Source organism: Bidens hawaiensis, unplaced genomic scaffold, assembly GCF_021521415.1.
Source record: "Bidens hawaiensis isolate Kalapana, Puna unplaced genomic scaffold, B.hawaiensis_p1.1 tig00026233_1, whole genome shotgun sequence".
Classification (NCBI taxonomy): Eukaryota; Viridiplantae; Streptophyta; class Magnoliopsida; order Asterales; family Asteraceae; genus Bidens; species Bidens hawaiensis.
Window position 1 is genome coordinate 27,891 of NW_027494228.1, and position 12,962 is coordinate 40,852.

The 12,962-nt window shown below is 34.5% G+C and overlaps 1 protein-coding gene across 1 annotated transcript; it reads right to left on the minus strand.

The window, feature by feature from the left end:
- Nucleotides 1–11,302: 11,302 nt before the first annotated feature.
- LOC143573190 (uncharacterized) lies at nt 11,303–12,572 on the minus strand. The gene is made up of 2 exons (XM_077058131.1): nt 12,377–12,572; nt 11,303–11,592 (listed from the first exon to the last, which is right to left on the minus strand). The coding sequence occupies exons 1-2, from the start codon at nt 12,570–12,572 to the stop codon at nt 11,303–11,305; spliced, it is 486 nt and encodes a 161-aa protein (XP_076914246.1).
- Nucleotides 12,573–12,962: the final 390 nt, after the last annotated feature.

A 12,962-nucleotide genomic window follows, 5' to 3' on the forward strand; every position in this document is an offset into this window, starting at 1 on the left:
ACAATCTGGTCAACCCTCGACCAAAATGGTTCCCCTTTGACCCTTTGTTCTCGACCAAAAACAGAGAACATAGAGTTCTCGTCCAACAAGCCAGAGCTTCAGAGTTTTCGGCCTGGAGTTCTCGGTCAGCCGAGAACCTAGAGTTCTCGGCCAAGACCGGAACCGAGAACATGAGTTTTCGGTCAACCGAGAACCTTGAGTTCTGGATCAATCGAGAACGTGTTTTCGGTCAAATCGAGAACCATGGCTTACAACCATGAGTTCTCGGTCCAACCGAGAACGTGGGTCTGAGAGTTTTCGGCCAGAGTTGAAAACCCAGATTCTGTCCAAACAAAATTTGTCATCCAAATGACTTAGTTTTTTCAGATTTCCATATGCTTGTTGTGTTACAATCTTGAAAAACCAAGGAGCAACCAATATGCCTAAAGTTTTCGGCCAACATGGTAAAAATTACCATGAAACCTGAACACTTTAGATCCCATTTTTGAAGCATGTAATCGTATAAGCGGCTCTTGATACCATTGTTGGGTTTCTACAAGATTATCAAAGTCCATATAATCGATTATATTAAAAAACGCAGCGGAAATAATTAGTTTAAATCTTGTATACCAATACATATAAAACCCGTTTTATTTTACAACCAAATCCAGGATCCAAATATGATATACATACTAAACAACCATAGGGTGTTAGTGTACCTACCTTTAATTTCCAGAAACTGAAGGGATGATGTATTAGAATGGAGAATCTTCAAAGGAGAAGACCTCAAGCTTGTACACCCGTTCAAGCCAATCAACAAAACACCAGGTTTGCTAGGATTTCACTCTTGCAAATCTCTTGTTCTTCTTCTTGTTCTTTCTTTCGGCCGAAAAAGAGAAAGAGAGAAACTTGTGTGTGTGTGAGAGAGTATCCTTGAGTTGTGTTGGTCAAAAACCATCCACCAACCATATGTATTGCATGTCTTGGAAAACACAAAAGGAGGAGAGAGAGGAGGGAGGGGCTGGCCCCCAATGGGGCTTTTCTCCCCAAAACCTAAAACCAATTTTGTATATTTTTTTTATACATATATGTTATTTATCCAAATAAATAACATTTCTCAAATTATAAATTATTCACATAGTTTATTTATCATACAAGTGCAAATATTCTATAAAACCATTTTTTCCAAATATTATAAGTGTTGATAATTATTACTTAGATCATATCAAATAATAAATATAGCGGTGTTTGTCTAGCTTGTTATTGGGTATGACTCGACTTGGATCATAACATACTAGCCACATCAACTCAAATATGTGTCTTGGGCATATCGATTCCAACATTTGGGAGTGATGAAAATGGAGGGAAAATTGTGGGGAAAGGCATTCTCACTAATGGAAAAGTATCTTTTGAAAATGTGTTCTATGTGGAAGGATTACAATATAACCTATTGAGCATATCACAGATGTGCGATAAAGGTTATAAAGTTGGTTTTGATGATTCTCTCTGTTTCATCCTCAAACCTGAATTTGTAATTCCTTCTGATATGATTAGGATGATGGCTCCTAGAAATGGGAACTTGTATGAACTGAGAATGAAAGATGCCATTTCTAGGGGTGGAACTTGCTTTGTGTCAAAGGCCATTGAAAATGAAACAAAATTGTGGCTCAGAAAGATTTGTCATGTTAATTTAAAGAACATGACCAAACTTGTTAAGGGTGAACATGTAATTGGTTTACCAACAAGGGAGTTCAAGCTGGATGACAAGTGCATTTCATGTCAAAAGAGAAAGCAACACAAATCATCACACAAGGCAAAGCTTTTAAACTCAATTAAACATGTACTGGAAATACTTCATATGGATCTTTTTGGTCCTGTGAGTGTTCCTAGTATAGGGAAGAAAAGATATTGCTTGGTGATCATTGATGATTTTTCAAGATATACTTGGTTTTATTTTCTGAATCCCAAGGATGAAGCTGCTGATTTAACTCCAACGATTGAAAAGCAACTAGATGTGAGGGTGAATGTTATGAGAAGTGACAGTGGGACCGAGTTCAAGAATGGGGTGATGGCTTAATTCTGTCTTGCAAAAGGAATTCTTCAACAATTCACTACACCTAGAACTCTTGAACAGTATGAGGTAGCAGAAAGAAGAAACATAACACTTTTGAAGCTGCAAGAACCATGATAGCAGATGCTTATCTGCATGTTACTTTTTGGGTAGAAGCTATCAATATTGCTTGTTATGTTCAGTTAAGGGGAGATTTGTTCAAAAGAAAACCCCACATCAAATTTCTCAAGCCTTTTGAATGCAAGTGCTCATTGTTGAATATCAAAGACTTCCTGATCAAGTTTCAATCAAAATCTTTAGGTTTTGTCTTTGGTGGATACTCCACAAACTCAAAAGCCTATAGAGTATATGTGAAAGATCATCTGAGTGTGATTGAATCTTTTGATGTAGTATTCAATGAAAACCAATTTAATACAGTGGATGGAGCATCCTGGCTATTTGATCTTGAGAATATAATCAAGTCTTTCAAGATTTATCCTGAAGACCTTGAAGAAAATTTGTATATAACAAGTGTCCATGAAAAAAAATCAGAAAAGAAGGTTGATTTGGACAAATTGTGGTTCAAGGTTGCTGACAAAAATGCTGAATACTCATTTGATAAGAATGCTTTTGACATTGAGTAAGAATATGAGCAAAATGACAATCATGAGCAACCACCTGTTCACGAAAGTCCTGTCATGGATGATTTGCAAACTGACAACAAAAATGATCAAGAGCAAGTTGTCAATAATGAAGTGCAGTCTGATGACCAGAATAATCAAGAACAAACTGAAAGACAACCAAATTTTGTGACCTTGTTTCAAAATATGAACATTGGAAATGACTTTTCTTCAACATCACAACAGAATGGTGAGGAAGATGCAAAAATGAACAATGCAACTTCTGATTTGGTCATTGATGAACCTGATATCAATGATACAAATCTAGATTCAACATTTCTTTAGATCAAATTGTGAAAACTTCCTTTGTTGAAAGAAATCATCCTCCTAAAAACATCATAGGAGACATTCATGAAAGAGTTACAAAAAGTGCATTTGAATCTACGAAAATTTGCTTGTACTCCAGCTTCCTATCCCAAATTGAACCCAAGAACATAGTTCAAGCTTTAAAGGACAATAGTTGTGTGGAAGCAATGTAAGAGGAGTTGGCTCAATTCAGAAATCTGCAAGTGTGGGAATTTATAGATATGCCAAGAGGTAATTATGTTATTGGAACCAAATGGGTTTTCAGAAACAAAAAGGATGAGAGAGGGATTGTAATGAAGAACAAAGAAGGACTAGTTGCACTAGAATGCTTACAAGAAGAAATAATTGATTTTGAGGAAGTATTTGCACCAGTGGCAAGGCTAGAGGCAATCAGAATATTCTTAGCCTATGCTGCTTCAAAGAACATCAGAGAACTGGATGTTAAATCTGCTTTATTGAATGGAAAAATTGAAGAGGAGGTGTATGTCACTCAACCTCTTTGTTTTGAGGATCATGATTTTCCAAATAGAGTCTATAAGTTTAATAAAGCTTTATATGGACTACATCAAGCTCCAAGAGCTTGGTATGATTAGTTGTCAAATTACCTAATTTTTAATGGATTTCACAGGGGAGCCATTGATAAGACCCTCTTCTACAAGAAAAGAGGAAGATATTTACTCATGCTTCAAGTTTATGTTGATGATATCATCTTTGGATCTACAAATGAACATATGTGTTTGGAATTTTAAGAAGTTATGAAGTCAAAATATTGTATGAGCTCAATGGGAGAAATGAATTTCTTTCTTGGTTTGCAACTTCAGCTAAAGAAGGAAGGCATATTCATTTGTCAATCAAAGTATGTGTAAGACATTTTGAACGAGTTCAAATATCAAGACTTAAAGACTGCTTCTACTCCAATTGACACCCATGAGAATATGATAGCTGATGAAAAGGGGGAGCATGTTGATGAACATGAATACAGAGCCAAAGTTGGATCAGTGATTTACCTGACTGCTTCGAGACCTGGCATTATGTTTTCTGATTGTGTGTGTGCAAGATTCCAATCTAGTCCAAAAGTGTCTCACATGACTGTTGTCAAGAGGATTTTCAGATATTTGAAAGGAAAACCTGATTTAGGAATATGGTATCCAAAGAACCATGCCTTTGATCTAATTGCCTACACTAATAGTGACTATGATGGCTGTAACATGAGTAGGAAGTCTACATCAAGAGGATGTCAATTTTTTGGAGACAAGCTAGTGTCATGGCAATTCAAGAAGCAAACTACCGTGTCAATCTCTACTTCTGAAGCTGAGTACATTGTTGCATATGCTTGCTGTGTACAAATCCTTTGTATTCAGAATCAACTGCTGGACTATGGTTTGAATGACTTGAACACTCCTATTTTCATTGATAATACTGTTGCATTGTTCATTGTTAGTAACCCTGTCCAATACTCAAAGACCAAGTATATTAAAATCAGAAATCATTTCATTAAAGACTCTAATGAAAATGGTCTAATTGTAATGAAATGAGTTGACACTAGTGACAACTTGGCTGATTTGTTCACCAAGCCACTAGATATAACTAGATTTCAATTTCTTTTGAAAGCATTAGGAATAATCAACTCTAATGAAGTCTAATTAATGATGTGAGCTCATTGTGCTAACTGACTATCTTTAGAAAGGTCTTGATGAGTAAGTTGTGCTTAATGTGTTTATCCGTTTCTTTGTTTAACTATTATGTGCTTTGAATGAAAATTTGTGTGACTTAGGTGTCTATGATCCTTAGGTTTAAATTTACTGAATGTGTGTGATATCAGGATAAGTGTGTCTGAATATGACTTAAAATGATAAATTTGTGTGCTTATCTGATATTTATGAATATGTGGAAAATCTGACGTGATGATGTGTTTAGACAGAATAGAGTTTTCATAATTATTATTGATTGAACATTATGTTAAGTCTGCTTGTGTTAATTTATATCATTCATGTTCTGATTGTTCTTGAATATGTCACTCTTTGCTTGTGTCAAAGTATGTCTTTGTGTTAAAATTGCATTCTAAAAGGAATTTGTTTTACAAGAAAATTTTCACAAAACATTTTTGACAAACTGAGCAAGTTGATGGTGTTGAGATATGATAAGATTATTCAGTTCAAAGCTTTAAAGAAGCTTACAAGTTTTTCAATGAAAATTGATCCAACTTTTGGGAAATGAGAGTAGACTAATTATTTATGCCAATCATGTAGATTTAATAGGCTAAAAAGACTATTAGTGCAGTCATTAATATGTATGGTTGCTTTCTATGACAAAGAACAATGTGACCAAAAATTTTAACATCAACAAAAAGTTGATAAATGTTCACAAATTTTGAAAGAACTGCAAACATGAGGGTTAATTCTAGAACTACAGAGGTGGGGCATCATTATAAGTCCTAAACACCTTGAGTGGATGGCTAGTAAGTCCGTATTATGTGGCATGTAAGTCCAACATTCAACCTCAATATGTTTGAAAACATTGAAAAGAAAAATCCATATTGAAAAGTTTAATGTTCTGTCATAAAAAATATTTTGACCAAATATCAGGGGGTTGAAATCAATTTGGGGTGATATGAGAAAAGCCAAATAAGCTTTGAGAAGAGATATAGGACATCATAGTACAATTAGTGTTATCCATTTTTGTATTATGCACTAAATTGAACCTTAATCATATCACCAAAGTAATAAAATTCATGCTAAGTCTAGACCTGCTATTAACCTGCATGATCTGTCATAATAATGCTGAGAATGAAGTATTGAAAGGTGACTTAATCAATATGATCCCATGTTGAGATCTTTTCATTAAAGAAAAAGATTTGTAAGGAAATAACTGAAATTTGATCTCATTATGCACCTTTTGCTCATAAACTTTGAACTTTAATAAAACTATTTGAAATATAGTCTAAGTCAAAAAGAGTTGCATTTTAACCTTGAATATATCTACATATGTTATTTCGAGTAAGCTTTGATGTTTTTCAAACTTTCGAGTAAACTAAGGTTTTTTATTTGTAGATTAACTCATTCGAGCATACTTGATACTTATTTGTACTTAAGAGAATTATTCTTGTATTATAGAGTACACTTTGATGATTTTATACTTTTGAGTAAACTTGGATGTTTAGAAAGTTGTCTTTATGAAGCACACTTGATGATTATGTGATACTTGTATGAATATTCTTTAAATATCTGTTTCGAGTAAACTTTGGTGTTTTAGTTGAAATTTTTGATTGTCAAGCATACTTCATAGTTTTGAATTGAAATACATGTTATGTTCTGAAATTTCAAGTGTTTTCGAGTAAACTTTGTTTATCGAGCAAACGTCATGTTTATAGCACACTTGTCTATTAATATAATATTCCAAGTGTTCTCCTAGTATACTTGTTTATTTCAGAAAAACTCAAGCCAACTTCACTTTCCGAGTACACTTTGTGCTTAGAGCACACTTGTATATCAAAGGATAACAAGTTCTCTCCAGCACAAATTTCACTCTTGAAGTATATTCGAGTATGCTTTGCTTAAAAGTGCACTTTAATGGATATTAGTTAACTTTTTTGCTTTTATAAGTCTAATCGAGTAAGGTTTGTGAAATTAAGTTATTCGAGTAAGGTTGACAATTAGAATTATCTCTAAGTTATTATTTTTGGATTCTTTATTGATTCCGAGTAAGGTTGCCTATTTGATGAATTATACACGACTATTTACCTTGTGATTTATTTCTCGAGCAATCTTGTATATTCGAGTAAGCTTCCTTCATCTTATCCACTTAGTTTTTTTTAACTACTTTAAAATATCTGAACAAACTCTGGGACGAGCAAGCTTTAGAAATTTACTTTATCGAGCAAGTTTTATGCTAGTATATTTAAAATTGGATTTTTGGCACTATTCATGTGCAAAACGATAATATGCATTTAAAACTCACTTTCAAATGTGTACAACACACACTATAAAAGGGGTCTTAGAAAAAAAAAAATTCATTTCACCTTTTTCCCTCTTTACACTTTGCATTATTGCCGACTTGCTCGTTATCCAGAATCCCAATCGTTTGTTCCAAATCCTAACCTAAATTTGTCAGCCAACTTAATGAGACTCATTAAGCTTCAATTGAATGATTACCGACACTCATTATATGGGCTTAGGGTTTTAAATTCATGATTACCGATATCTCTGTTTTGTGTGTAGGTTATCAATTTGTCGAAGAACAGGTTCTTAAAGACTATCTTTCATCTCTTCTTCAAATTATAACTTATTGCATGTTAAAGCTATGAGCTTTAATGACTAATAGTTTCTTTGAATGTCGTCTTGTCTATGTGTGTACAGATATGACGTATCCTTTAGAGAAAAAGAACAATATGTGTGCTCTTCTCCAGGTCACTGATGACAATAGACTTGTTTAGCTGATGATTAGATGGATGCAGAGGTATAATCTTCGTTTTTCACTAACTAAGAGCCAAATCAAATACAATAATCATCAATTAGATTTCTGGAACTCCGCTGAATTGATAGATGATGAGGTTGGAAGAAGGATTGAGGCTACTGTGACAGGGAATGAGGTGGCAGTAGCAAAAAATTTAGTAAGGGCTAGCCTACAAGTGCATGATAATGTGGAAGCTCCCATACATTTCTTTACCCACAGATTGTTGAGAATATTTCAAGAGATAATGGGTTACCAGGGAGATGTCCATGAGGGTCAATTCAAGAAAGGGATGTTCCCTAATTTGTGTAGATTTTGATACACCACATTATTCAAGGATTCACACCGAGGAGGGGTACCTGGAACCTGATGAGCAGAGAGATATGCAATGCCACAGTTGCAATCATTTACAAGTAGCCGTTCAATTTTTCAAGATATATTTGAAGGCTTAGTGACAAATTTGAGGAAAACTACAAATGATAGATTTTTAGTCTATTCCAGATTCAATCAATTTTTTTTCAACATTGTGAGCCCCGATTTACCAACCTTGGGAATAATACATGCTTTACAATATCCAAATGTATACCGGAGGATAGCAAGGTTAGCGGCCACAAGTAACTTTGTCCAAATATTGAATCCGACATTTTTCTGTGGTTGGTTGATAACAAAATGGAAATTATGGAAGTGCGAGAATCACCAAGAATAACTTATGAGGAGGAAGAGAGTGAGGATGATGAAGAATCTGATTCTGATGATGATGTTGATGGTGGAGTTGATGGTAATGATGATTATGGTGATCATGTGGTTGTGGAGGAGGAAAACATTGAAAAAGTACATGTTGAGGCTCAAGGGGAGACAATAACTGTCACACCCTCAATTTCCACATGCGGGGTTTAACCGCGAGGCGCGTGACAAACCAGGATCTCAATCATTAGTTACAACAAACAGCGTCTAAATATTTTAAAACACTTTATTGTCCCATATTTGGGAAAACCATTCAGAGTTAATGTCTTAATTTTTAATACGCGGAAGAGTAAGATGGCGGGAAAAATCCCTAAACAAAACCAAACAGTCTAAGGCGCCCAAAACACGCGCAAGCTATAACAATTACTAATTTAAAAGTTCCAAGTTATGATGCAATGTCTATGGGTGATCTTGAATGCCACTCATATCCTTGTACTATCAGCGACCTAAGAAAGATAAGCTAAAACGGGTCAACACAACGGTTGGTGAGTTTACAAGTTTGAGTTTAAAAACAAGTTTTTTCAAACAAACCATTTAGTAAGTAAACAGTGTAAGTAGTAAAGCATGGATAATGTACGGATATTGTATGCATTAGTAATACCGCTAGTTAATTAGGCTAGCAATCTTGTTACATTAGTATAGGTTCCACTGTGACCGAGGCTGACTTGTTAGTATGTTGCCACCCACGGAGTCTAATATAAGACTAGAGTGTTTCTAGTAAATGTGACGCCGACGACTCCCACAAACGAGAGCCCCGAGAGGGTTCGTCAAACCCAGTAGTACTACCTTTCATTAACGAGCCAATATACAATTGTTAACAATCCAATGTGCATGACTTCAGTTTAAGTTCACTATGTACACATGAGGTATTAGAAAGTCTACAATTATCCAAAAAGTTTGTATGTGGCATGCTATCTCCCCCTAAAGGAGTAAATACAAAGAGGGGAAGTGAAACTCACCTCGAATGCGGTTCAAATGGAAAGTCAACTGCTTAAGTCAAAGTTGTTCTAGTGCCTAAATCATACAAGCACTATAAGTATTTGCTAAGAGATTCCTAGAACCCTAAGTATCCAAAAAATTCCCTTGTTTATTTGAAGTTTGACTTTTTGTTGACTTTGACCAAATTTGACTTTTGACCAAAATATTGACCTTTGACCAAAATTAACCGACGACCCGTTGGTGACTTTTGACCAATATTCTAGACTTAGAATGATTACATGATGTTCCTAGTCACAATTTAACAACAATCAAGTAATGTGCACTTAACCACTTTTCATTTTTAACACTTTACAAGTAAGACTAACCACTTAGTCAAATAGTTCTATGTTGACCCATAAAGTCAAAATCCAATTTACTACAATCATTTTATTTCAAACTACAATTATTTTTACTAACGAATTTTCTAATCATCCTTAACAAGTTTTCAATCATCAAAACTGATTTTTCCAACCAACCGAAACTTGTAATTAAATTACGAAATAATTCACACATATTCTTTCAAGTATTAGGAATAACATATATGTTTCTTATAATTTTGCAATTCACCCAAACATATAGAATATTCACATTCTACAACAACCTAATTTCAGTCTCTATTTTAACACAGCAGTACACAAATATTAACCAAAAATTACATATTTATCCAATTTATTCAAAACTAAATGTATTCGATTCCTACTTCAATTTTTACCATTCCAGAAGTGGAATCACACCCATATCTATTTTCAGTCTCAAGTTATACAATTTTTAACACAACTCACAAAATTTATCTTTCAATCAGGATTGCAACCTGATTTTGTAAATTACTTAAAAGCAAGCAAACGAAGTCCAAAAATTATGATTATTACTTTTTGAAAACTAGATTCCAAATAATTAACCCTAGTATCAAAATTCAATCAGAAAACCACCCTATAAACAAGTTATAAAACCTACAATCTAAAACACAGAATCTGTCAACAAGCAAATTCAAACCAAATGTCACAAAAATCATGATTCTTCTATCCTTATGATCTTTAATCATCAAGGAACATTTTTATATAATCAAATCTCATGTCTATAATTATCATAATAAATTATAAAATAATATTTATGCACAAAAGGTTTTCATCTTTTCTTTTATAACAAGACACAAAATTTCTTTTAAAGCCATCAAACTTGATAATCTTTTTATTTCTTATGATTTCATGTGTTTGGATACTCAATCCCACAATCCCAAATCAAAGAAACATAACAAAATGTATTAAACATGCTTTCTTACTTGCTTGATCAATGCTATATCACTACTTGATCCAAGAATCACCAATTTGATTTTGATATTAGGAGAGTTTTTTGGAAAAACAAAAGTATGTGCGTGGGTGCGTGAAGTGGACGGCCAAAAGGAAGAAAAAGAAAAGCTATAACCTTCAGTGTTATCTACTCATCATTAACACAATCGTTAAGGTACAATTAATTTTACTAAACTTTAGGTTGTGTCATTTTTATTACATGTGGCATGTTACATTATTTTATAAACATTTTCTAGTAACCATATGTTGTGTACTAGTCTTTTTGTTACTTGTCATGTAATATATCATATGTTATGTTATTATAATTATTCAATTTTCTTACCACATATAAGTATACAACAACTAATCATGTAGCATATTAAGCATGTAACATAATTTACATCCATCACATATAATACATGTAACATATCATGTGTGACAAGTTTATTATAACCTATCTTATATTATAACATGTGTGACAAGTTTATTATTCTAGTTAACAATAACTAGTTACTCTTACTTAGGTCACCAAGGACACGACTAACTTAAATGTAAGCATCCATGACACTACATGTGTAAGAGTTCATTAACGTAGTTAACTGAATTAACTGGGTTTACAGACATAGTCAATGAGATATAACTGAGTTTAGTTAACGAAGTTAATCTGGAAATCGGCAGTTGTCACATCATCCCCTTGTTAAAAGAATTTTTGTCCCGAAAATTATAAAATGTCGCTCAAAGGCTGGAAAGAAAGAGAGGAAAATAAAAAAAATTCAGATTGTCACATCATCCCCTTGTTAAAATATTTCGTCTATAAATTCTGATCGTACTTAAGGTTTATCCTTGGGTTTGTACAAGTGAGGATACTTCTCTTTCATCTGATCCTCGCGCTCCCACATGAACTCCGATCCACGTCTTAAGTTCCAACGAACATGAACAATTAGGGTTTTGTTGTGTCTTTGGGTTTTTACTTCCCTATCCATAATTTCAACAGGTTCCTCTGTGAAGTGTAACTTTTTATCAATCTCTAATTCCTCTAAAGGAACTATGAGAGATTCATCTGCTAAACACTTCTTAAGGTTCGACACATGGAAAACGTTGTGTACTCCACTGAGTTGTTCTGGTAATTCCAATTTATATGCCACAGGGCCAATTCATTTAATAATTTCGAATGGTCCTACATAGCGCGGGTTTAGTTTTCCACTTTTCCCAAAATGAATAACACCTTTCTAAGGTGATACTTTCAAAAGTACTTTGTCTCCAACTTCAAATTCTAGTGGTTTCCTAAGTTTATCAGCGTAGCTCTTTTGACGATCTCGGCTCCAGTTATGAGATTTCTTGTTTGCACAATTCGTACATTCGTTTCGTGGACTATCTCAGCTCCAGTTAGCTGGCTTTCACCGACTCCTGCCCAACAAAGTGGTGATCAACACTTTTATCCATACAGAGCTTCGAAAGGTGCCGCTTTTATACTCGTGTGGTAACTATTATTATAGGAAAACTCAACTAAAGGTAAGTGAGTTTCCCAATTCTTACCAAAATCGATGACGCAAGCTCTATGCATATCTTCTAAAGTCTGTATCGTTCGTTCACTCTGACCATGAATCTGCTGATGGTAAGCTGTACTCATATCTAGGCGTGTTCCCAACGCCTTTTGTAATGACTTCCAAAAGTTTGAAGAAATCGAGCATCTCGATCCAATATAATCAAAATTGGTACCCCATGACGGGAGACAATTTCCCTAATATAAATTCGAGCTAATCTATCCATCTTATCAGTCTCACGAATAGTTAGAAAATGTGCTGAGTTTGTTAGACGACCCACCATTACCCAAATAGTATCATATCCATTAGGAGTCTTAGGTACTTTGGTTATGAAATCCATGGATATTTGTTCCCATTTACCCATTGGGATTACTGGTTGCTGAAGAAAACCAGATGGTAAGTACTCAACCTTTACCTTAGCACATGTCAAGCACTTTTCTACATAGTTAGCAATTTCTTCTTTCATACCAGGCCACCAGTAGAGTTCTCGTAAGTCCTGGTACATCTTATCTGAACCTGGGTGCACATAATACCGAGATTTGTGTGCCTCGACCATGGCCAATTCACAAAAATTCCCATAACGAGGTACCCAAATCCGCCCGTTGTAATACCGAATTCCATCGGATTCGACTTCTGACTTTCCATTGATTCCACGCAAGGATTCGAAATCAAAATTCTCTGCTTTTAAGGTTTCAAGCTGAACCACCCGAATTCTTTTCGGTAATCCTGAATGTATAGTTAATTGCAATGCCCGAACTATTCGAGGCTTTAGGTTTTCCTTATGACTTAGAGCGTCGGCTACCACATTTGGTTTTCTCGGATGATACTAAATAGCACACTCGTAGTCGTTGAGAAGTTCAACCCATCTCCTTTCCCTCATACTAAGCTCTTTCTGCTCGAATATATGCTGAAGACTCTTATGGTCAGTGTAGATGGTACACTTTGT